Source organism: Myotis daubentonii, chromosome 3, assembly GCF_963259705.1.
Source record: "Myotis daubentonii chromosome 3, mMyoDau2.1, whole genome shotgun sequence".
In the NCBI taxonomy this organism is placed as follows: Eukaryota; Metazoa; Chordata; class Mammalia; order Chiroptera; family Vespertilionidae; genus Myotis; species Myotis daubentonii.
In genome coordinates this window covers 31,502,080-31,528,644 of record NC_081842.1, presented here as the reverse complement: position 1 = coordinate 31,528,644, position 26,565 = coordinate 31,502,080, and the positions used below count along the sequence as shown (strand labels likewise).

At 43.0% G+C, this 26,565-nt stretch overlaps 2 protein-coding genes across 7 annotated transcripts in view; both read left to right on the top strand.

Moving 5' to 3' along the window:
- Positions 1-11,921: 11,921 nt before the first annotated feature.
- LOC132229577 (small nuclear ribonucleoprotein Sm D2-like) lies at positions 11,922-12,281 on the top strand (the record flags this gene model as incomplete). The annotated part of the gene is made up of 1 exon (XM_059686150.1): positions 11,922-12,281. A coding segment is annotated over one exon (360 nt), but the record flags the coding sequence as incomplete, so codon positions are not given.
- Positions 12,282-13,548: 1,267 nt separating this feature from the next.
- Positions 13,549-26,565, top strand: part of PHC3 (polyhomeotic homolog 3) — a 73,652-nt gene continuing 60,635 nt past the window's right edge. For 2 of the 6 annotated variants that reach the window (XM_059687005.1, XM_059687004.1), the window contains exons 1-4: positions 13,549-13,707; positions 16,128-16,293; positions 20,713-20,868; positions 21,957-22,034. In XM_059687005.1, the coding sequence (XP_059542988.1) occupies positions 13,694-13,707; positions 16,128-16,293; positions 20,713-20,868; positions 21,957-22,034 (414 nt within the window). In that variant the 5' untranslated portion in view covers positions 13,549-13,693. Of the gene's footprint in view, positions 13,708-14,583; positions 14,892-16,127; positions 16,294-20,712; positions 20,869-21,956; positions 22,035-26,565 lie in introns of those variants that run through there. The other 4 variants (XM_059687002.1, XM_059687006.1, XM_059687001.1 and 1 more) reach the window with 4 other exon arrangements.

Genomic DNA, 26,565 nt, shown 5'->3' with positions numbered 1-26,565 from the left:
AAATGTTCACAGAAACATTATTTGTTATAGCTAAAAAGTGAAATCAAACAAAATGTCCATTGTTTTTTGTTTGTTTATTTGTTTGTTTTAGCAAATGATGCTGGAAGAATTGGATATCTACACTAATAAAAGACAAAGATGCTAATTGACCATACCTTTGCTGCACCCTAAGCCATGCCCACCAGTCAATCAGAGTGACTATATGCAAATTAACACAACCAAGATGGCGGCCGGCAGCCACGTAGCTAGAGCAAGAAGGAGGCTTGGTTGCCCGGGCGATGGAGGAAGCCAAGCTTCCTGCCTGCTCTGAGCTAGTTGTGGGCTCCACTCAGGGCAACAAAGTTTCAATTATAGAAGACAAACAAATCCCAGATACCTGCTTCCAGCCAGCTCCACTGGGAGCTTGGGTGGCTGGGGGCTGTGGCCAGCCTGCAGACAGCCATCATCCCCTCACCCAGGCTGGCCACGCCCTCATGGGGTGAGGGTCCCCACTGGGGGGCTTAGCCAGCCTGAAAATGGCCCTCAGCCCCTCACCCAGGATGGCCAGGCACCCCAGTGGAGACCCCCACACTGAAGGGGATGTGGCCAGCCTGCAAACAGCCATCAGCCCCTGACCCAGGCTGGCTAGGCACTCCTATATAATAAAAGGGTAATATGCAAATCGACCCTAACAGCAGAACGACCGGGAATGACTGGTCACTATGACACACACTGACCACCAGGGGGCAGATGCTCAATGCAGGAGCTGCTGCCTGGTGGTCAGTGTGCTCCCACAAGGGGAGCTCTGCTCAGCCACAAGCCAGGCTGACAGCTGCCAGTACAGTGGTGGTGGTGGGAACCTCTCCCACCTCCTCAGCAGCACTAAGGATGTCCAACTGCAGCTTAGGCCTGCTCCCCGCTGGCAAGTGGACATCCCCTGAGGGCTGCCGGGCTGCCAGAGGGATGTCTGATTGCCAACTTAGGCCCAATCTCCCAGGGAGCGGGCCTAAGCCAGCAGGCGGTCATCCCCCGAGGGATCCCAGACTGTGAGACGGCACAGGCCAGGCTGAGGGACCCCCCCGAGTGCACAAATTTTTGTGCACTGGGCCTTTAGTCCATATATAAAGGAATAAAGTTGAAGGATAGATAAACAAAATGTGGTGTTTCCACAAAATGGAATAGGTTCATCTACAAAAAGGAATGAAGTACTGAAACATACTACAACATGGATGAACCTTGAAAACATTAAACTAAGTAAAAGAAGGCAGACAGAAAAGATCACGTGTTATATAAATCTTGTTTGTATCAAATGTCCATAACAGACAAATCGATAGACACAAAATCAGAGTAGTGGTTGCCAGGAATGGGGGAAGGGGTGATGAAAATGTTCTGGAATTAGATAGTGGCGACGGTTTACAACATTGTGAATATACATTGAGTTGTACACTTTTAAACAGATGAATTTTATGTTATGTGTGAATTATATCTCAATTAAAAACAAACATCTGATAAGTACTCTTAGAGGAATGTACACAGAGTGGGTGGAGAGATTCAGCATATTAAACAGACCAGAACTTGTGTTTTGGGGTTGGACTCTGGTTCCAAAGCTAGACCTGCATCTTTGTGACCTTGGACAGGTTACTTAATGCCACAAAAATGAGTATTATCAGCAGCAAAACGGAAGATAAGCATACCTACGTCATGGGCTTGCTGTGCAAATTAGATAGGACACTGTGTAGAACACTCAATAAGTAGTCAACAAGTATAGCCTTGTCTTTCTCCCCTCAACCTCTTCCTCATGCTATTTTAGGTGGAATTAATGTTGAGTGTAAAGGCAAAGCAGAGAAAAGGCCTCGCTGGTGTCTGAATGATGAGAAAGTCAATGAGGCAGTTGGAAGCAGGGGAAGGTATTTTAGAGTCAGAAAATAAAGACCCTGAAAGCCAAGGAAGGAGCTTTGGATTTAGACTTTTATTATTTAGCCCCCCAAATTAGCTGAAGTTTTAGGGAAAAGAGGAATCCTATCTAATAAAAGAGAAACATGGTAATTAGCCATACATCCGCTACCCTTCCCATTGGCTAATCAGCGAGATATGCAAATTAACTGCCAGCCAAGATGGCGGCCGGCAGCCAGGCAGCTTAAAGCGAACATGAGGCTTGCTTGCTTCAGTGACGGAGGACTCCAACGTTCCCCGCCTGCCGCTGCCGGCCTCTGAGCTGCAACTCTAAGCAACTATGTTACAAATATAGAAGCTAAACAAAACCCCAGAAACCTGCTTTAGTCGGCCGGGCTTCAGCCAGCAGGATCGCAACATTGTTTCAAATACAGAAGGTAAACAAAGGCCAGAAACCTGCTTTCAGCAGCGGAGGCCTAAGAGCTGGAGCCAAGCCTCAGAGCTAAAGCTGGCCCAGAATAAAAAAAAAAAAAAAGAAAAAAAGGAGCGGTTGGGAGCTTCAGTCAACCGCCAGCCTGAAAACAGCCCTCAGCCCCTCACCCAGACTGGCCAGGCACCCCAGTGGGGACCCCCACCCTGATCCAGGACACCCTTCAGGGCAAACCAGCCAGCCCCCACCCGTGCACCAGGCCTTTATCCTATATAGTAAAAGGGTAATATGCCTCCCGGCACCGGGATCAGCGTGACAGGGGGCAGCGCCCAAACCCCCTGATCGCCCTGCGGCTCTGTGTGTGACAGGGGGCGGGGCCACAACCTCCCTATCCACCCTGCTCTGTTCGTGACAGGGGAAGGCGCCCCAACCCCCTGATCAGACCTGCTCTGTGCCTGATCGGGGGAGCTCCCCAACCCACTGACTGCCCTGCGGCTCTGTGTGTGACAGGGTGCGGTGTCCCAACCCCCTGATCAGCCCTGCTCTGTGTGTGACAGGGTGCGGTGCCCCAAACCCAGCCCACTGGCCCTGCTCTGTGGGTGATAGAGGGCGACGCCCCAACTGCCCCCCACGGGCCCTGCTCTGTGTGTGACAGGGGGCGGGGCCACAACCTCTCCATCGGCCCTGCCCTGAGTATGACAGGGTGCGGCGCCCCAACCCCTTGATGGGCCCTGCTCTGTGCATGACAGGGGGGAGCTCCCCAACCCCCTGATCAACCCTGCTCTGTGCATGACAGGGGGGAGCTCCCCAACCCCCTGATCGACCCTGCTCTGTGTGTAACAGGGGGTGGCGCTGCAACCTCCCCATCGACCCTGCCTTGAGTGTGACAGGGGGCGGTGCCCCAACCCCCCAATCGGCCCTACCCTGAGCGTGTCTGAGGGTGGCATCGCAACCTCCCAATCCGCCCTGCTCTGTGCATGACAGGGGGCGACGCCCCAACTCCCCAATCAGCCCTGCTCTGAGCCCGACCAGGGGCTGCACCTAGGGATTGGGCCTGCCCTCTGCCACCTGAGAGCAGGCCTAAGCCAGCAGGTCATTATCTCCTGAGGGGTCCCAGACTGTGAGAAGGCACAGGCTGGGCTGAGGGACCCCTCTCCCCACCGAGTGCACAAATTTTTGTGCACCGGGCCTCTAGTGTGAAGATATTTGTTCTCTGGATGAGAACAGAGGAAAGGATGGCCCAGAATAGCCAAGAACAGTAGCTGGGACCTCAGGAGAAGATGCAGATTCTTCACTTCATTAATAAAGACCAAGGCCTGCATCTTAGAGAGCTTGATGTGGTCTACTTGCTGAAAATGAGTTCCTAATGATTATTTGATGACAGATTTTCTATATTTAATTGCTTGCACCAGCAAGTATTTTTTTAAACCCTCACCTGAGGATATTTTTCCATTGATTTTTAGAGAGAGTAGAAGAGAGAGGGAAAGACAGAGAGAAACATTGATGTAAGAGAAACACATCAGTTGGCTGCCTCCTGCACATTCCCCAACCAGGGCCCAGGCCAGGGAAGAGCCTGCAACCGAGGTATGTGCCTTTGACCAAAATCAAATCTGGGATCCTTTGGTTCGCAGGCTGATGCTCTATCCACTGAGCCAAACTGGCTAGGGCAACCAGCAAGTATTTTTTTTTAATATATTTTTATTGAGTTCAGAGAGGAAGGAAGAGAGAAAGAGAGATAGGAACATCAATGATGAGAGAGAATCATTGACTGGCTGCCTCCTGCATGCCCCTCACTGGGGATCAAGCCCACAACCCAGGCATGTGCCCTTGACTGGAATCGAACCTGGAACCCTTCAGTCGGCAGGCCAATGCTCTATCCACCGTGCCAAACCAGCTAGGGCCACCAGCAAGTATTTTGATAAAACCAAACCTTCGATGATTCCAGCAAAAGACGGTACTTATTGTGGGAGCAGTGCAATATCCAGTCTGAGTACTACGTGGCAAAATTGAAAGTGTTTGTTCTAATTTTGACTCAAGCAGGTTATGTAACTTGCTCTGTATTTACTTCCCTTTCAGAGAACAAATGACAACTTTAATCTGACTTCAAACTATTATGAAAATAAACATTTCAAAGCTTTTTGAAGTTCAATGATGGAAAATACCCTTTAAATCCAAAATTTCACTACATAAAGAGACAGTAAATTATTATTCTTTTCCTGAATCAATTTTTAGTGTACTCCCCACTCTGGTCTTGCCCTTGAACATTTCTACAATTACAAAAAACTTTCTGAATTCCTATTCTGAAAAAATGTCTCTACAGTATATTGTAGTAGGAGTAAGCCCTAAATACATGCACATAGTGCATTGTGGTTATACAACACGTTGACAAATACGATCACATTTAGGTTAATTGATTTCTCCCAAAAGTTCATCTGGTAAAAATTACTGTTATCTCTGCTTTAGTGATAATCAACTTGGTATTCAGAAAGGTTAAATGAATTGCTGAAGATCACTGGCTGGAAATGCACAGTACCAGTTCTTAAACTCAGCTTTTTAACTCCAAATTTCTAGCCCTGCCAATCTTCCTGCATTAAACTAGACAAAGATTTACACACACACACACACACACATGCACACACACACACGAATATTTAATTACCTAACAAATATTCCATACCTGTCACAGAGAATGGATTGCTTCTGGGCTCTTAAATATACCATATTGAGACAGAGGACATATATTGTAGATTAAGATTAAATAGTATGGTATTAGCTAAGAGAAAATTACAGCTTTTACATATTTTATTTCCATAAAACTACTTCAAATAAGTAACCCAAGCATTTCTCAAAATATGTCAACATTACAAAATTACTTGAATAAAGCTCTATATGTTAAGTCATCATAACAGAAATCACTTTTCAATCAATATATATTGTACTATGCTTAGTATAGTATATAGCGTATTTAAAATACCACACAGCAATAATAGTCTATCCTTCAGTTGAAGAATTTAATCAGGGGATAAACCTTCATAATACTTAAACTAGGTTAGAAATGTATTGATCATGCTTTTAGGGGTATATTTTATGATATTTTGGCATCTTGGTGGTATTACTGATAGAACAAAGACTGCCCCTCCTGGAGCTAGCTGACTCCTAGAGATAGCAAATGACTCCCCCTTCCTCTCTGAATCAGTAAGAATATATGTTAAAGAGAGAGAGAGAGAGAGAGAGAGAGAGAGAGAGAGAGAGTGAGAGAGAGAGAGAGAAGAGTATATATGTTTGTAAATAAGAAAATATGTATTTGATGCTCTTAGAAAGTCTTATTTTCTTTCATTATTAAAACTTGTGCAGTATAGGGAACTCCATAGATTCTCTTAATTTGAAGAAAGTTAGAGGGAAAGGTACTATTTCAGAGTTCCTTGGGAAAAATGTGTCACTTATATATTTTTTTATGTTTATTTTTTTAATCAAAAACTGAAATATTTTTTATTCAGAAAATATATTTGGATCTAAATGTCTTCTATAATTTTAATCCTAAAATATCAATTTAAATATTTTAAAAATGGTTGGGATGTTTGTTTTTTTAAATAAGTTAGGTTACTGGAGTTCTACATGTTACTGAATCACCTGGGGTAATTTTCTGATTGAAAAATTAAGAATTATAGTCAGAGGGGAGGACATGAGAATTTTTAAAGAACATATTCAATTTGCTTTAGAAGCCGAACCTCTCTTATCATGTGACTTGTTTTGTATGTTTGTTAAACTATATTATCACATAAGCATTGCTGCTGTTGGGACAAACAGTGACAGTTGATTCGGGTTATTTGAATGTCCACTGTTTTAATTTGTATGTTCGTTTTGACTCTGTCATATGCTCAAACTTCAGTGGAAGTCATGAGAACCTATTATTTTTGCCTGCTCCCTCCTTTATGTTGGAAATATTCTTTTTTACTCAGAGGGACCTTAACTTTGATGTAAGGGATTGTTTCCGTTGCCAACTTTTTTCTTCCTTGCCAAGTAAGAGAGTTGTTGTGAACTCTTCAGTGATGCCCTCCCCAGGATATTTGCAGATGTGGTTGGGAAAAGTCATTTCATCCCCAACCTTTGCATGTCAGGTGCTGGGATGCCGGGGTGCCGCCTTGCCTGCACCCCTGCTCTCTGATCACGATGCGGCTCTCTCTCCCTCCGATTGCCATGGCGACCACGGGGCTGCAGGCCCGGCTTTCCGATGGCAATCACCAGCTGGGGGGTGGGCAAAGGTGGCCCCGGTTCTCCGATCCAGGGCTGGGGTGCAGGGCAAAGGCGGCCCTCAGGGCCGCCTTTGCCCTGCCACCCGGCTCTTGCCTGCTGCCTGGGTTTCCAATCACTGTTTTCCATCCTTCCCCTTTCGCCTCCCGTCATTGCGCCTATGTATGCAAATTAACCGCCATCTTTGTTGGTAGTTAATTTGCATATCACCCTGGTTAGCCAATGGGAAGCATAGCGAAGGTACGGTCAATTACCCTTTTTGTCTTTTATTAGATAGGATAGAAAGAAAGGAGGGAAGGAAGGAAGGGAAGAAGGAAGGAAGGGAGGAAGGAAGGAAGGAAGAAAATAAAGAAGAAAAAAAGAAAGGAAGAAAGATGAAAAATCCTGATACCCAGGATGCCACCCTGAGGTTGTTTCAATTAGTGTGGGATGCTCCCCTAATACCACCAAAATAGCTTATAAAAGCTCTCCAGGTGATACACATGTGTAGTCAGAGTTAAATGCCACTGGTGTCAGAACCATTTTTTGTACTTATAGGCTAAATCAAATTCTTTTTTTTTTTTTCAAGGCAAATATCTTTACTCTTGCACATGCACCTAAATCAAATTCTAAAACCTCATGAAACTCACTTTTATGTAATTATTTTTCAAACATTTCAGGATTCCGGGAATATAAAAGAGTAAAATGTTCATTTTCAATGATAGAATGCAAAAGTTAAAGAGAAAAAAATTAAGAGAACAATTCCACTTATAATAGCAATGAAAAGAATAAAATGCTTAGGCATTAAAGGGAAACAGGGAACCATACTTGCAATGTATGGGAAAGAGTATTTCAGGGTTTTATGGAAGGCCCTAAGGTAAGCAAAGTTTGGCATGTTTGAGGAATTGAAAGAAAACTATGACACTGACATGGAAAGATATATTAAGAGAAAAAGATTGCCAAAGAGTATGTATAGTCCAATGCCATTTTGATAAAAGAGATACATAGTACACTTATGTGTATGTCAGTACATGGAAAATCAAGGAGGATTTGCAATGGGATGTTAATAATTATTATTTTGGGGCATGGAAAGAGTGAGTGGATTATAGTGGACTGTCACTTTCTACTTCAGATATGTTCTTTCATTATTTAAATTTTTGCACAAATTTGTATTCAGGATTGACTACAGCTAAATATTAACATTAAATTCTGTATCTTTGTATGCCTCTGTTAAATAACTTTCTCAACTTTTCAGCCCTGTTCTAGCTTTGCATGTTTCATAATGTATTTTGTTCTGCCTTCTGTTGTCTCTGGCATTTTATGTATTTTTGAGAGACTTATCTATCATAAATAGAACATTACAATTAAGATTTAATGTCAAACTGATCTGACAGTTTATTTTTATACATTAGGAGCATACAGGCAAAAATCTATTTTCTGATACTGAAACTAGCCTATATAATAAAAGGGTAATATGCAAATAGACGGAACGGCAGAACAACCAAACAGCCAAAGCATAATATGCTAGTGATATGCAAAGGCTGCTCAACCACTTGCTATGATGTGCACTGACCACCAGGGGGTAGATGCTCTGATGGGTAGGTTAGCTTGCTGCTGGGGTCCGGCTGATCGGGACTGAACGAGATGGGCTGGACACACCCTGGAGCCCTCTTGCGGTCCCTCCATGGCCTGATCACGCATCAGTGGGGTCCCTCAGCCTGGCCTGTGCCTCTTGCAATCCAGGACCCCTCAGGGGATGTCAGAGAGCTGGTTTCAGCCTGATCCTGCAGGCCACTCCCCTTGGGAGGGCGCCAGATGCAGGGCTCATGGCTGGTGAGCACTGATGTGGCCGCAGGAGCCTCTCCTGATGGGGGCTGATTGGGCATGAACCTGTGGCAGGCACAGTGGGATGAGCGGGAGCAGCAGGTAGGAGCTGCAGGCAGCATTGGACTGTAGGTTTCAGCCCAATCCCTGCAGGCCACCCAGAGGGACCCCACCTGTGCATGAATTCGTGCACCGGGCCTCTAGTATATTTTATAATATAGCAGATGCAAGTTTAAAAAATATAAAGTGCTAACTTTAAAAAGTAAGGACTACACTATAATTTAAAAAAATCATAGCCTTTGGAAATAGGGTAGGAGGATTATTTTCCTATAAGCATAATAATATGGGGCAAAATAACAACAAAAAGGTGAGCATTTATTATGTTCTACTGTTTATATACATTATTTCAATTTGTATTTAACTTCAAAAATAACTTTGTGGCAAATATTATCCCTATTTTTCAGATCAGAAACCTGGGGATTCTGATCTGATTTAGATTAGAGGGGCTAAGTAACTTTATTCATTCAATGTCCATTTAATGAGCACTTAATTTTTTTAAAAAATATATCTTTATTGATTTCAGTGAGGAAGGGAGAGGGAAAGAGAAATAGAAACATCAATGATGAGAGAGAATCATTGATTGGCCACCTCCTACATGTCCCCCACTGGGGATCAATCTCGCAACCCAGGCATGTGCCTTTGACCGAAATCAAACCGGGACCCTTCAGTCCGCAGGCTGACGCTCTATCCACTGAGCCAAACAAGCTAGGGCAGCACTTAAGTTTTAAGAACTGGGAATACAGTGCACAAAACACAGAGCTTACAACCTGGAGTGCGGGGGTCCAACCCCAGCGGGTCCAGGGGTCCCCAAAGGTGTGGACGGAGTTGGCGAAGACTATCCACCCTCTTCCTACGGTGGAGTCCTATCCATCCCGAGAGTGGGGCGCTTACCTAGGGGTCCCTGTTCGGGCGCCAGATGCCGGGGTCCAACCCCAGCAGGTCCAGGGGTTCCCAAAGGCGTAGACGGAGTCGGCGAAGAAGGAATGACATGGAGACAGCGTTCAGTTGATCAGCAGCCTGTAGTTCTTTTGCTTCCTCTTCTTTTTCTACTACCCTCCATTTTCCATATCAGCTGGATCCAGAGGGCACAGCTTACTCCTCCTCGGACATCGACACCACCATCAACCACGGCCCTGATGGACCCTTTGATGCAGCCCTTCAACTTGCTGACGCTTCGGGAAGCCTGTCGCCACTGACGCCGCCCGCTAGCCAGACAAACAAAGACAATCAAACCAACAACTTGAGGACAGCTTAAATCCCTTGACTGAAGAGGCTGGCAACCTTCTACAGGAATGGGGCTCCTTCTGCGCTCTATCCACTATGTTTATAGCTATGCTCACTATCATTGCTTGCCACTCTTCTTCCGAGACTTAAATGGCCCAATCTGAGAGGTGGCCACTGATTTGCATGCGTGATCATTTAAAAAATAAAAAAGGGGGAATTTGCCGGAAAAAAAAACAACAACACAGAACGTTCTCTAGAAACACAGAACTTAAGAGACAGAACTTAGGACACAGAAGTTAGAAGTCAGAACTCAGAAGACAGAACCTACACAGAACCTACAGACAGAAGAACTTCGCTGGAGAGAACATGGCAAAAGATCCTGGACTGAGCCTGACTACAGAAATATGGCAAGAGAACCTGACTAGAACCTGGTGATCGAACCTGGCTGGAGATCTCAGACAGAACCTGGCTGGAGAACCTAGCGAGGGAACACGGCTACAGAACCCGGCTGGAGAACCTGGAGAACCTAGCAAGAGAACATGGACACAGAACCTGGCTGGAGATCCTAAGCAGAACCTCTCTGGAGATCCAGACCAGAACTTGGCTGGAGATCCTGGCTAGGCTGCTGATCAACTGAACGCTGTCTCCGTGTCATTTCTTCTTCGCCGACTCCGTCTACACCTTTGGGAACCCCTGGACCTGCTGGGGTTGGACCCCGGCACTGGAGGCTAATGGGAGTACTGAATAAATAAACCAATATGTAGATAACGTAATGTCTGGTGCATTGCAGTGTTATGAAGAAAAGTGAAGTGGGATAGGGAAAGAAAGTGATGAGAAGGCCATATTAAGGTAGGTGGTGGGGAGTGCTTTCTGAGATGGTATGTGAGCAGAGTCCTGAAAGAAGGGAGGAAGTGAGAGCTGGGGAATACAAGAGCAAAAAAGAAAAAGCAAGGAGGCCAGTGTGGCTGAGGCAGTGAGCAACACAAAACCCTGGGCTCTCTGCTAAGAGCGATGGGAAGCCACTGGAGGATTTGAGCAGTGATGTGGTCAGATTAACAGTTTTAAAAGCTTACTTAGGCGGCTGGCTGGAGAAGAGACTATAGAGAAACCAGAGTAGAGAAGCAGGATGACCTGTTAGGAGCTGATTATGGTGGTTCAGGAGAGTGATGCTGGGCCGAGGCTGAAAACAGAGGAGGTGGTGAGAAGTGTCACATTCGGTTTGTATTTGGATGATTTCATGCATGTTCACGGTAGTGTGGCTAGAGATGAGGTTCTATTTTGAAAGGGGAGCAGACAGGATTGCAAAAGGTCACACAGTTGGGCGTGGAAGAGCCAGGATTCGTAGCTAAGTTTGTCTGATTCCAAAGCCTTGCTTATAACAACTCTTCTAGGCTGCCATAACGCGAAGCAAACATTAAGCATAAAAGCAGAGTGAAAGTGAAAGCACATAGCTCTCCAAGTGCTTACTGAGCACCTCTGGCTTGAAGGCTTTATGGCACCAGGCAAAACACTCCAGATGGGGGGATAGGAGATCAGGATTCAGCTGCTTCTTTTGCCATAGATTCTTCCTCCGTGTGGGTCACATGATGTCTAATGGCCCTTCCAGCTTTAATGTTCAGAGCTGCTACTATTCAGCACCTGGGGAAATACAGCTGACTGTGTACAGTGCCGCCCACAAGCATACAAGGGAAGATAAGGCTGATAAGCATATGATTAACCTCCTGAGAGGTGGCAGGACTGGAGACTGTCGTTTCAGTTTCAATACTATTTGGTTTAGTAAAAGCATTTGTTTTGGTATATTACTTTCAAGGAAAAGACAAAGTCAGTCTGTACATGGTCTCATTCAATTTACAGGGTACCCTAGAATTTCATGCACTATCCATCCAACTATTCAAGCAGTTATTCCCGCAACAAGCATGTAAAACCGACTGAGCATTAGGCATACTCAATAGCATTTACTGAGCGAATATAGGTGAAGGCAGACCTTGGTAAAAAGTTTTTTTAAAAAAGAGTACTTTACATGTTGCTTTCTAAGATTTTACAACAATCTTTAGGGTGTTGTTGGCCCCCCCCCACCCCCTCGCCCCCTTTTCTTTCCCACATTATAAAACTAAACCTGGCTCGCACTTTCTCTTCGGAGGCCCACGCAACGAGGAGGACAGGGGTAGGCTACGTGTGCTGAGAGCGCAACCAGCGCCCCCACGAGCCTTCTCAACAAGCCCGAGAGTGAGATGATCGCGGAGGAGTCGCAGAAGCGGGGGGGGGGGGGGGGGGGGGGGGGGGGGGGGAGTTGAACACGGGCCCACTCTCCGTGCTCACGCAGTCCGTCAAGAACAACACCCAGGTGCTCATCAACTGCGGCAACAACAAGAAGCTCCTGGGCCGGGTGAAGGCTTTTGACGGGCATTACAACATGGTGCTGGAGAATGTGGAGGAGATGGGGATCGAGGTCCCCAAGAGTGGCAAGGGCCGGAAAGAGTCCAAGCCAGTCCACAAGGACCGCTACATCTCCGCGATGTTCCCGCGCGGGGATTGGGTCACTGTGGGCCTGCGGCACCCACTCATCGCTGGCAAGGAGGGGCTTGCTCCCTGCTTGGCGCCAGGCCTCTCGGGCACCAGGACTGCCGGCTGTGTTTTGTAGGCATTCCTCTGCGATAGACAGGCGGATCCGTGACCTAGAATAGAGGTCAGCAAACATTGTCTGTAAAGGGCCAGATAGTAAGTAGTGGATCAATATAGCGTCTGTGGCAACTACTCAGTTCTGCCCTTGCAGCACAAAAGCAGCCGGTGACAATACATAAAAGAACAAACATGAATGTGTTCTAATAGACTTTATTTATGGATACTGAAATTTAAATTTCACATAATTTGCACTTGTCACAAAACAGTATTCTTCCTTTGATTCCCCAATTCTTAGAAAATGTAAAAACCATCATTAGCTTGATTGCTGTACAAAAACAAGAAGCAGTCTGTATTTGGCCTGTGGACTTGTGATACTGTGATTTATAATAAGAAATATATTTTAGGGCTTCGACCCCACTCCTGGCACAGAGTTCCTAAAACCCTCGTAATTCCCTCTTCTCAAGGGAGGGGAGAAGAACTGGAAGTTGAATCAATTACCACCAATAGCCAATGGTTTACTCAATCATAATTATGCAATGGAGCCTTTTTAAACACTCAGAAGACAGGGTGTAGAGAGTTTCTGCATCGGGGAGCCCATGGGGGTGCTGGGAGAGTGAGGTGCCCGAAGAGGGTGCAGAGCTTGCTCAATGAGTCTCTTCCATCTGGCTGGGCTTGGCAGGAAGGGCCTTTTCATACTCATCTTGATGCTTCCTCCTGCCTCATCGTAGCTCCTATATATCTCTATCTATATCATTTATTAGTAAGCCACATTAGCAAATTAATGGCCAGTCCTGCTTGTTCCCTGTGGTATTCTAATTTGCAACCCCCTGCTAAGGGCTCAGCACATTCATGTGGAAGACATAGGATAGTCAGGATGACTTCGTGACCACCCACCACACCAGCATCCTGAACACTGTCTTTGAGATAGAGAAACTGCTGGTTCAGACCCCCAAACTCCAACTCGCCCCAGGAAACAAGCCTTGCAGCCACCAGGGCGTTTCCTTTCCCTCCGAGACCTTAGCATCGGATCCTCCTGGTTTTCTTTCATCTCACTCTGCAGTTTGCACAGGCTTTAGCATACTTCGTGTGTTCTTCAGGTTTTTAATCTAACAGTGGAAGCAGAACTTTTCTTAGCCTGGTTACAGACCCCTCTCCAAGAGGAAGAAGACCCTACGCAAGAGAAAGCCAGGAGGTGGAGGTGAGACACTTTAGTATCTAATTTGGGGAAACCTGGTCAATTCCCAGAGACAGCAGAGCCTGCGTTTGGAGAGGGGGCGGTGGGGTGGGGGGCTGGACGCCGGCGACCCCACGTGACCCCGGGGGCCCGGGGTTGGGTCGACCCCGCCCCTCTGCCTGCCGCAGCCGCCGCCGCCGCCGCCGCCGCCGCCGGGGGGCGCATGCGCAGCCCGTGTTAGTGATGGAGGAGAGAAGATGGCGGAAGCGGAGTGAGTGACTCGCTGGTGACTGATGTCGTAACCGGGGGGCGAATGGGGGCAGTGACACGTCCTCCAAGGGGCAAGCTCAGGGCTGTCTCGCGGGCAGTGCGGGGAAGGGGAGGCCCGAGGGCTTCCTCGTCTTGGAGGAGCCCGCTCGGCCCGCGTCCGGGGGACGGGGGCGACCTGTGAGGGTCCAGTTACCTCCAGGCGGGAGCGCCCCTTCCACCAGCGGGTCCCGGATCGGCGAGCCCCCGCCCTCAGGGTCACCGCCGGGACCCCCGGCCCCTGGGCTGCAGCCCTGTGGCCCCCCCCGGCGCTGTCATCCCTGCCGGCGGGCCCCGCGGGCAGCCTGGGGACGGAGCGCGCGCCGGGCCCGCGGAGGCTGGGCTGGGCAGGGCTGGGCGGCCCCGGCCAGGCCTCCTCCTCGCCTCCTCCTCGCGCCCCTCCGGCCCGCTCTGCGCCACCCCCCTCGGCCTCGGTGGGAAACCCCGAGACGGGGGGTGCCCCCCGCCCTCTCCCGGGAGGCGCTGGGGAGGTGTCCTCGCGGCGGCGGGGGCTGCTTTGGGGCTGGCCAGGCTGCACCCCCTGGAAGGGAGGCGCTTCCCCGCGGTCCTCGGCTGCGGGCCGCTGCCTCCCCGGGGCCGCGCTCCTGCCGGCGGCGTGATGGTGTGCCCGGCCCGGGGAGACACGCCGACTTCGTCCGCCCGGTAGGCCTCGGGGGCGCCCACCGCGGCCGCCGGCCGTGCTGCCGGCATAGAACTCCGCAGCGGACGGTGCAGTTGCAGAAACGGCTCCTTTGTGCCGGGTCTCCAAACGCATGTCAGCGGTTGGGCCGGTTCCGCTCGGCGAGGTGTGGCATCGTGCCGACCGTTTGGGTTCTCTGTGACCGTTTGGGGTTGGTTGCGGAACCGCGTACCCCAGGGCTGGGGGCCGAGGGTCCGGGGGAGCGGAACGGCACGCGCTGCAAAGGGACCGGCATGGAGGCGGAGTCGCGGCCCAGCGCTGGGGCCCGGTTCGGGGCGTTAGGGCAGCCGGTCGTTGGGAAGAAGTTCACCTGCTCGACCGCAGCGTGTTCCGTTGTTGAGCGGTGACCGCGCGATGCTGTGGTTTGAGTGTTGGGATGCAGTCTGGAAACTGCTTCAAAAGCCAGCAGAGAAGCGTAAGGATGTAGGCGTCATTTACGAATCAAAAAAGTAAGTGTAGTCAGCTTTTCCCCATTCACGTTTCCGCTCATTAAGTCGGGATTTTTAAAAAGCATATACATATTACTCACATAAAGGATATAAAGGACAAAGAAAACTTGTACATTAGAGGACAGTATATGGGAATAGTTGTGTGGGTACACAATTGGTGCCAAATTCCTTTGTCTCCTCCGGAAGTAGAAAGTGTTCGTGTGGCATACGTTCTTGTCACTGCTGCTCATGTGAGGTCCGCCGGGTTTTGTTTCTGGGAAGGAAAGGTGGGACCTAAGGGCAGGTACAGCGAGTATATGCCCTGTGCTCCTTCACCGTGGCGGTGCATTTTTCACCCCACACAAAACCCACCTGTAGTTCTGGTTGCTAACAATTTTGAGGCCCTGAGAATTGACTTACATTGTTTGAATTTATTCAGATATAAATTCTGTATTTAGTAGAACTTTATACAACAGCGAAGTGAGTTCATAATATTAGGAGGGAGAAAATAAGAAAGTCGTGTCCAAAATTGCACTTTACTGTCCATTCCTGAGGAAAGTGACATCATTATGCTCTTTTCAAGTTTTAGGACAATTCTTTGTGAAAAAGAGATTTTGGTAAGGAAGTGGGGAAATTGTTGTCAGCTCTTCTCATTATACTTATTAGATGTAGTAAGATTAATTAGGGAAAAAGCTAGTGTGATTTTTTTATTAACTTATTTTCTAAAAGAACTTATTTGTAAAGCAAGTATATATGGTCGCCAAAAATTAAGCTAATTAGCACAAGCCCTTAGGCAACCTATTTTAATGTATAGATAAGAATGATTTGGAAAAAAAAAAAGAGAAAGATTTGAACTTGTAGTTAGTATGGTCAGAAGAATGTAAATATATATTTTAAATTCCCTGATGTTGCTTTAGTTTTTATTTTCCTAGATAGTTTAGTATTCACTCATCACCTGTTTTGGTTTCAAAATATTCATCTTCTTTCAATAATGAAAATAAATTTTAGACCTGGCTTATCTGTGTTACATATCCCGAATAATTTAAATTCAAATTTAGTTGGTATTAAGTATTAAATATGCTATTTATTTGTGAAGTACTTTTTCTTTCAAGGTGTTTATGGTGACTGTGTGCTATCTGTGTTTTGGGGACCTTCTTAGAAATTTAGACTTGATAATTTCTTTGGAATTATTAAATATTCTTTAAAACCCATAAGATAATGCTTTTGCCAGTATAAACCCTTTGTGTTATCTGCCAGATTTAAGGACCACGGTACAGCTATGGATAGTGAACCAAACCCTGGAACATCTTCTGTGTCGACAACAACCAGTAGCACTACCACTACCACCATCACCACTTCCTCCTCTCGAATGCAGCAACCACAGATTTCAGTCTACAGTGGCTCAGACCGACATGCTGTACAGGTATTCAGTTATGAAGATGGGTAGGCTAAGACTTAGGATGTCATTATTTTTGCTTATGCCAAATTTTGTTTCATATCCAATGAATTATATGATATCCTCTAAATCAGGGGTCCTCAAACTTTTTAAACAGGGGGCCAGTTCACTGTCCCTCAGACCGTTGGAGGGCCGGACTATAGTTTAAAAAAAAACTAGTCGGCTGCTAAGCAACAGGCAGCGGCGGCAAAAACACCCGGCGGGCCTGATAAATGTTTTCTGTGGGCAGCATGTGGCCCGCGGGCCGGGCCGTAGTTTGAGGACCCCTGCTAAGTACATTTAGAATTATTAATGTTCAAAACACTCAAAAAGTTACTTAATAATTATTCTGTTGAGAGGGCTTACATTTGTCAGAGTGTAGCTTTTTTTAAAAAAATCTTTATTGTTGAAAGTCTTACATAGGTTCTCTTTTTCCCTCCAGTTAACCTCTTCCAGTCCGTTCTTATTCCCTTCTCGCCCCCTCCCACCCCCGAGTGTAGCTTTTAAAATATGTAAGGAAAATTATAATTGGAAGGTGTCTAGCTGCTGCTGCAGTATGGAGATATTCAATCTAGAGCCCCAACATGCAGAATGGCTCTAGGTTTTTTGGGGTTATTTTATATTTGAACCCATATTATAGACTTAGGGAGATCTATTCAGGTCTGTAGATGTGTTAAGAGGTTCATTTTAAACTTAAGAACCCTAAGGAGAAGGATTCATTCTAAAGCTCTTAGGGGCAGAGGTGGTAAGGAATTCTAAGGAGGAAAAATCTTGGGCTCTTCACTTAGTTGAGAAAATTAAATTTACTTGGTTAACCTTTATAATAATGGAAGTTAAGGCAATATGGTATTGCATATAAAGGACATGGGCATTGCAGTCTGATATGCTCTTTGAATTTTACTTTCTCATTAGTAGTTATATAATCTTGGGGGGGGAGGCATAATAGCCTCAGGAAACTGTAAAATGAGGATGAGACCACCACTTTATTAGTTATTATGAGGACTAAAGGAAGCATCTAGAACTGTCTGGGCACATTAGATGTACCCAGTACGTAATAATAGCTAACATTTATTGAACAGTTTCTATGGGCCAAGCATTTGATAATAGTTTTGCATGGGTTATTAGATACTATTATTATCTCCATTTTATAAATGGGAAAACTGATGTTTTACTAGTAAGTAGTCTAACTTTCCTAAACTCATAAAGCTAGTAGGTTCTCTGATTCTGGAGTTGTGCCCTTAACTACTCTTTGAGTTCTTATTTTTTCCATTATACCTGCTTATTCTCTCTAGAATCCCCATAATTGCATTCTACATTGAAAATAACTTTGCAACATAGTCCGCTCCCTATTCATTTTTCTAGAGTGGATACCCCAGTATAATGACTATTTAACTGTTGTATGGTTTAGGATTCTGACGTTACCATGGATGGAATCAGAATTGTTGGAGACCCAGTCAGTTAAAAAATTCAAACTGGAATGCAGAATGTGTTTTTAATGTTCTTCATCTTTCTCTTAGGCAAGAGATATAGGGAAGAGTATCAAGATCTTTGAACATACAGATGATGTGATATTTTAATATGCCATTTTGTTCTCTAGTTTTTACCTGAGCTGGATGTGTTAATAAAAAACAGTGTTATGTACAGCATAGGGAATATAGTCAATATTACCGTAATAACTTTGTATAGTGTGATCACTTCATAAGGTATATAGATGTTGAATCACTGTGTTGTATACCTGGAAGTATTATATTAATACTTCAATAAAAATTTTTAAAGTGTTACTGGAGATACATAGATATAGATATATCTCACAAATAGCACTAACACTAATTTGCATGATATCCTAGAATTGCTTCCCCTAAATACCATCAAATCAATATTTATTGAACTGCCTAAGTAGTTCTTTAATACCTTCAGCTTTCATTTTCAGTCCTTTGAATGTTCTTTATCATCCTCATTCCTTTAGAACAGGAGTGTGGAACCTTTTTTCTGCCAAGGGCCATTTGGATATTTATAACACCACTAGAGGCCCGATGCATGAAATTCATGCATGGGGGTGGAAGGGGAGAGGTGTCCCTCAGCCCGGCCTGCGCCCTCTCACAGTCGGACATCCTGTGAGGGCTCCCGGACTGCAAGAGGGCACAGGTCAGGCTGAGGGACCTCCCCAGTGCACAAATTTCGTGCCCTGGGCCTCTAGTACTGTAATAATCCTGTATTACTTGATGCTGGTCTATAGTCCTCTGCAACTAGGAGTCAAAAGCCTACATTGATATTGTGACAGAAGTCTGTAGCAGGCTTAGCAATCTGGAGTTGGAAAAATGAGATATAAACAAGTGAAAGTAAACAATACAAGGAAATATGCTTTCTTGGAATTTTGTGGTTCAAGGTGTCCTGACTCATACCCTAAAGCTGTAGGATATGGCTCTATTACTCCCTTATCTCTCTGGTTTGATGCTGCTGTTAGAGTTCTATACTGTTTCAGAGTCACTGTGGGCATGATGTGACTTTGGGATGTGGTTGCAGAGGACTACCATAGTCTGACTTAATTGATTTGGGCAGATAAAGAATTTTTCTCTGTTAATAGAATGGTTGTTTTTTCTGTGTTTATCTATTTATGAAGTTTCAGGCTCAGATTTTATTTATTTTTATTTTTTTATTTTTTAATATATTTTATTGATTTTTTACAGAGAGGAAGGGAGAGAGATAGAGAGTTAGAAACATCGATGAGAGAGAAACATCGATCAGCTGCCTCCTGCACATCTCCCACTAGGGATGTGCCCACAACCAAGGTACATGCCCTTGACCGGAATCGAACCTGGGACCCTTCAGTCCGCAGGCCGACGCTCTATCCACTGAGCCAAGCCGGTTTTGGCGTCAGACTTTATATTATACTAATAAATATTTTCAGTAACACTTTTATAGGAATTATTTTAGTAAGAATAGTTTTATTCTATTGAAACAATTGAAACACGGAATCTGACATTTAAAAAAACATTTACAAATTTTGAAAAATTACATTTGAAAGGTAATTAGTAATTTTCTAAAAAGTAAATTGCTTTATAATTTTATGATTATTAATATAATATATACTCATTATAAAGTTTTTTCAGTCATTTAAAGAAAAATAGAGCCTTAACTGGTTTGGCTCAGTGGATAGAGCATCAGTCTGCAGACTGAAGAGTCCCAGGTTTGAGTACTGTCAAGGGCACATGCGAGCTCGATCCCCAGTAAGGGGCGTACAGGAGGCAGTTGATCAATGATTTTCTCTCATCATTGATGTTTCTATCTCTCTCTCCCTCTCCCTTCCTCTCTGAAATCAATAAAACTATATTAAAAAAAGAAAAGTACCAACGAGAAGGTAAAAAGCACCTCTAATCCAGTTTGGTGTTCTTTTAACGTTTTCCTGAATATTCTTTCAAAACTTTTAATATAGCCATAGCTGGTTTGGCTCAGTGGATAGAGTGTCAGCCTGTGGACTGAAGGGTCGTGGGTTTGATTCTGGACTGGGGCGCATGCCCAGGTTGTGGGCTCCATCCCTAGTGTGGGTAGTGCAGGAGGCAGCCGATCAGTGATTCTTTCTCATCCATTGATGTTTCTATCTCTCTCACCCTCTCCCTTCCTCTCTGAAATCAATAAAAAAAAATTTAAAGTATTATAAAAAAACACAAACTTTTAATATAAAAAGGCATTTTACTCTATACACTATTTAGTAGCCTGCTTTTTTCACCTTATGATGTATTTGGGAATTCTTTTTGTTAATTAATGTAGATATACTAGTATGTGCTATGTCGTACAGTAGCTACTAGCTTATGTGGCTATTTATATTTAAATTAAAATGAAGTAAAATTAAAAACTCAATTCCTTAGTTACACTGGACACATTGTAAGTGCTCAGGAGACACATGTGGCTAGTGGCTACTATATTGGGCAGCACTGCTTTGCATTACTATTTGTAATGGCTGCAGGGTTGTACGTATTCCTTCCTGTACCCAAGCCCTGAATTCTACCAAGTTTTATTCAAAATGCTTATACCAATTTACATTTTTATGACCATTTATGAGAGTACCTGTTTCCTCAGTTAGTAGTATTCTTTTAAATCTTTATCCATCTGAAAGTTGGAAAATAATATCCTGTTTTAATTTGTAATTTTTGTCTGCTAATGGGATTGAAGATCTTTTCAAATGGTTGTTTGCTCCTTTTTTCTTTTGTGAATTGACTATACAGGGTAGTTTTAATTTGTACGGATTTAATTTGTGCACTCTTAGAGATATGTAATTAGGAGAGAACTATGTTAATAAGCTTATGACAGTGAATATTCAAGTAGCAAAATTTTAAACTTTCACTTTTTTAATACTTTATTTTATGGTTAAGATTATGGTTTGACATTGGTTCAATTGACTTATCACAGGTAATTCAACAGGCATTGCATCGCCCCTCCAGCTCAGCTGCTCAGTACCTTCAGCAGATGTATGCAGCTCAACAGCAGCACTTAATGCTGCACACTGCAGCTCTTCAGCAGCAGCACTTAAGCAGCTCCCAGCTTCAGAGCCTTGCTGCCGTTCAGGTGAGAGTGGAATAAATGAAAAATTATGAGGCCTAAGTTGACATTTGCAGATACTGCAGAAAATAAATGAATTGGGTATTATTTCAGAGTTCAGATGTTTTGTGATAATTTTTTATTAGGGAAATAAAATAGGCTGCCAAATGGAAGTTAATTTAAAAAGTAATGGATATGTTTTATATATTACTCTGTTGCTAACTTTTTCTTCGACTGCTTTTTATCTACATTGCAGGATTGCTATGGTAGTGTCATGATTTTGCATGTAAAATTTTAGGCATAACAGTGAATACTTAGGATTACGTGAATTATATTTACATTTTAACAAAAAAAGCTTTTTTTCCAGTATGCAAGAAATTTACACTATTGAAAAAAATGAAATGGTATAAAATTGTTTATAAGAGTTAAAGAAGTATTCCTTTACTACACCCACTGCTGTTTTCCACTCTTCAGAGTTGGCCCCTGTATCAGTTAATGTGTAACCCTCCAGACATTTTCTGTATAGAGATATGCATATGTACTTTCTAAAATCTAATCAGACTATTCCTACTAACAGGATGATTTTATGATTAAATGCTTGTGTTTTAAAAAAGATTTTCATTATTGTTCTGTTTATTTAAATAAAACTACATGTGAGATTTAATCTTAAATCTTACTAGAGAAGGATCTCAGTTGACTGAACCTGAAAAAGGTTTATATCTGTTGTAATCACATACCCAGCTGTTGCTTTTTCTTGGTAGTGTAATTTTAAGTAACATCATGTTTGTGATATGAGTTAGGAAACTGAAACCCACTGGCACTTGACGTAGCTTCAATTTCTTTTTTGTAATGTTGCAGTGGTGATTCCACTAAAGAAGATAGAAGCCTGTAGAGTAAAACTGACAATGAGTGCAGCTATTAAAATCATATTACCCATTCAGCTTTTTTGTTTTTTCTTAATCTGTTTGGCCAAAGCTTAATCCATGTTCACTGTAAAATGAATAGCTTCATATATAGACATTTTTACTTTTCTTTTGGTTTTGTGGTATCCTGGTACCAGAAAGATTTTAACTTTAGGTTTTTATGGACATATTATAAAGGTCTTATTATTTTAGGCAAGTTTGTCCAGTGGAAGACCGTCTACATCCCCCACAGGAAGTGTCACACAACAGTCAAGTATGTCCCAGACATCTGTAAGTGCCTTAAACTTTTTCCTGGATTTAAAAATTTTAACTATTGCTTTCCAAAAGTAAACCATTCATATTTGCAAAGCTGTTAATTGTATATTTGTTTAAATACTATTTAAGTAAAAAGTACCTAGAAGTAAGAATGATAAGGTTCAAGAATTCAGAACTAATGTTAAACTTCTGAAAATCTGAGTCTAAAAATAGTTTTGTTTTACTTCTTATACATTGTTTCCCATAAAGTATATTTAGGTCTTTTGTGGTTCTAAATGATTGCAGTTTTCAGTGTGTATTGAAAGCCTGAAATGTACAATGCACGGGTATTAGGCCATGCATTTACTGTGATATACTACAGAATGTCCTATCCTTGGTAGACATCTAGATGTTTCTAGCTTTTTCTCTGAAATTCACATTTTAGAAATTATACATTTCAGCTTACACTTACTTGAGTTATCTGGGTCAAATTTACAATTAGTCCACTCAAGATAGTATAATTTATTTTGAAAAAGGAGTAAAAGAAAGCTGGTTTGCTCTCTTGCATATATTGTGGGAAATTGTGCAAACTTTCCTGGTTAAAAGAAATTTATAGGCATGGTAATACTTGTTTAACTTTTTATATAATTTCAAATTGCCAGAATAATAAAAAGATTTACTCAGATTTAGCAGTTGTTAGCATTTTGGTTCATTGCTTTATCATTTTTCTCTCTCTACATATTGTTTTTTTCTGAATCTTTTGTGGGTAAGTTGAGACATGTTTCTTTAGTCTTAAATATTTTGATATATATTTATTAGAAACAAAGTCATTCCTTTACGAAGCCACACGAAAATGATCAAATTCCGTAAACTTAACATTGCTGCAATGTAGTGTATATTAAAATTTCATCAGTTGTCCTAGGTTTATCAATCTCATCACTATAGATGTTTTGGACCAGATAATTCTTTTTTTCTTTTTTTAATTTTTATTTATTGATTTTAGAGAGAAAGGAGGGAGACAGAGGGAGAAACATTGGTTCGTTGTTCTACTTATTTATGCACTCATTGGTTGATTCTTGTATGAACCCACAACCTTGGCATATCGGGACAATGCTCTAACCAACTGAGCAAACCAGCCAAAGATGGACCAGATAATTCTTTGTTTTGGGGGCTGTCTTGAGCATTATAGAATGTTTAGCAACACCCTTACCTTCTAGCCACTTAGATATCAGTGCACTGTGGCCCTCCCCCTTCCTCCATTGTGACCTCCAAAAATGTCTCTAGGCACTTTTTGCCTAATGTTTTCTATGGACAAAATTGCCCCTTGAGAACCATTGAGTTAACCCTATAATGTCCTTCCTAGCTACTTTTTCTTGGTCCGATGTGGTAATATGTTAATGCTTTGTAATATTAACTCCAACAGAATATTGTTTGTAGATTGCTAAGAAATTGAAGGTGAACTTGTGCTGTCCTTCTTTAGCTAAGGGAAGTATCCTGGAATATAAATAGAATTAGTTAAAAAAGAAATTACTTATGCTTTGAAAATGTTAAACTGAAGGAAATGAAAAATCTAAGTAATATGGCCTTACGTATTGATACTAAACATTTTGTGGACTGGTTAAAAACCTTATAGACCAATTCTTTATTCCATGAAATACTGGAATAACTTTTGACAACATAGAGATAAGTGTTTTTAAAATTTTTCTCTTCACATTATTAAAAGGTATCCTTTTAAACTATTTTTCTTTCATTACGATTTTATGAATGTGACTTTCACAGAAATTATAATTCCAGTGATTGTGCTTAATTTTTATGACATTGTTAGTGCTACTTGTCATAAATTAGGCAGCTTGTGTAATGAAATATGCCAGAGCCTGTGAGTGGCTGCTGGGGAAAAGAAGTAGGGAGAATGGATATCCAGAAAAAAAAAGAAATAATATATTGTATTTGTATTCTTTTTTAAAAAAGATATATTTATATTGATATAGAGCAGTGGTTCTCAACCTTCCTAATGCCGTGACCCTTTAATACAGTTCCTCATGTTGTGGTGACCCCCAACCATAAAATTATTTTTGTTGCTACTTCATAACTGTAATTTTGCTACTGTTATGAATTGTAATGCAAATATCTGATATGCAGGATGTATTTTCATTGTTACAAATTGAACATAATTAAAGTGATTAATATGATTAATCACAAAAACAGTATGTAATTATATATGTGCGACCCCTGTGAAAGGGTCGTTCGACCCCTAAAGGGGTCTCGACCCACAGGTTGAGAACCGCTGGTATAGAGGAAGGCAGAGGGATAGAAACATCAATGAGGGGAGAGAATCATTGATCGGCTGCCACCTGCATGCCCCCTACTGGGGATCAAGCCCACAATCCAAGCATGTGCCCTTGACTGGAATCGAACCTGGGACCCTTCAGTCCACAGGCTGATGCTCTATCCACTGAGCCAACTGGCTAGGGCCATTTGTTTATTTTCTATCCCAATTGAGCAATAGCTCAAGTAAGTTGACCAGCATTTCAAATTATGGTACCCAAGATTGCTTAATAAATTTAGGTCAAGCTCTGAAAGAGGGGCAGAGCATGGTAGCAGAACTCTTTAGGTAGTGACCATAATGATCTGTCAGGTGGCAGACTAGTAGTTTGGTTATTTTGAGGTAGGTTTTCAGATAACAGTGAAAGTCATGGGAATTAGTCCAACCTCCAGTAGAAAAAAGGGATACAAGTTAGTCAAATTAACAGCCAAATAGGTTGGGGTTTAGAGTAGGAGTGGGATCCCAATGGGGAAATGGAATATTATATATATATATATATATATATTTTTAAATATATTTTATTGATTTTTCACAGAGAGGAAGGGAGAGAGATAGAAAGTTAGAAACATCGATGAGAGAGAAACATCGATCAGCTGCCTCCTGCACATCTCCCACTGGGGATGTGCCCGCAACCCAGGTACATGCCCTTGACCGGAATCGAACCCGGGACCCTTCAGTCCGCAGGCCGACGCTCTATCCACTAAGCCAAACCGGTTTCGGCGAATATTATATTTTTAAAAAATGGAGTCAAAATCCAATGATACCACTTGGGAAACTATATATGTGGAGAAATCTATTCTTTTTTTTTTTTTTTTATAATATATTTTATTGATTTTTTTACAGAGAGGAAGGGAGAGAGATAGAGAGTTAGAAACATCGATGAGAGAGAAACATCAATCAGCTGCCTCCTGCACATCTCCCACTGGGGATATGCCCGCAACCCAGGCACATGCCCTTGACCGGAATCGAACCCGGGACCCTTCAGTCCGCAGGCCGACGCTCTATCCACTGAGCCAAACCGGTTTCGGCGAGAAATCTATTCTTAATATAATATATAGGTAATTAGTGGGTGCCAGTATCCTCTTCTTTCCCCTCATTAGAACAGAAAGACTAATTCTAGATACTTATCAGTAGTGAGTGTTGATTTTATGATTGATTAGCTCTAAAACTAGTTGGAACTGAGCCTTTAGATGTCTTTGTACTTCAACTAAATGAGACTAAGATTTAGTTAAACTTGATTTTCTAAAATGAATTCTAAACCAATTAAAAACTCTTCTGCAGCCGAAACCGGTTTGGCTCAGTGGATAGAGCGTCGGCCTGCCGGACTGAAAGGTCCCAGGTTCGATTCCGGTCAAGGGCATGTACCTGGGTGGTGGGCACAAACCCAGTGGGAGATGTGCAGGAGGCAGCTGATCGATGTTTCTCTCATCGATGTTTCTAACTCTCTATCCCACTCCCTTCCTCTCTGTAAAAAATCAATAAAATATATTTAAAAAACAAACAAACAAAAAAACTCTTCTGCAAAAAAAAAAAGGATCAGCAAAGTTAAAAAATAACAACATGGTTGAAAATATATTTAAACCATATTTATTAACCAGCTTATGTTTGTGAAATACCAATGGCTCTTTTTTTTTTTTTTAATATATTTTATTGATTTTTCACAGAGAGGAAGGGAGAGAGATAGAGAGTTAGAAACATCGATGAGAGAGAAACATCGATCAGCTGCCTCCTGCACACTCCCCACTGGGGATGCGCCCGCAACCCAGGTACATGCCCTTGACCGGAATCGAACCCGGGACCCCTCAGTCCGCAAGCCGACGCTCTATCCACTGAGCCAAACCGGTTTCGGCACCAATGGCTCTTTTATATCAGTAAGATAAACAGTGAGAATTCACAAAGTACCTGCATTAGTAATTTTCAAAAGAAAGACTATTTTTAGCTTTTAAACACATGAAAATATATTTATCATATTAGTAATAAAGAAACGTATGTAAAACAACAATGACAGACTATTTTCACTTCTCAAATTAGAAAACAAGGAAAAACATTGAGACAATACCCATTGTTGGCAAGGACGTGAGAAAGTAGGCAGACTCATTGTTAATGGGAATGTAATCGGTATAGTTTTTCTAGACAGTTACTTGGCAATGTGTATAAAAATTTAAACTGTGAGCCAAAACCGGTTTGGCGCAGTGGATAGAGCATCGGCCTGCGGACTGAAGGGTCCCAGGTTCGATTCCGGTC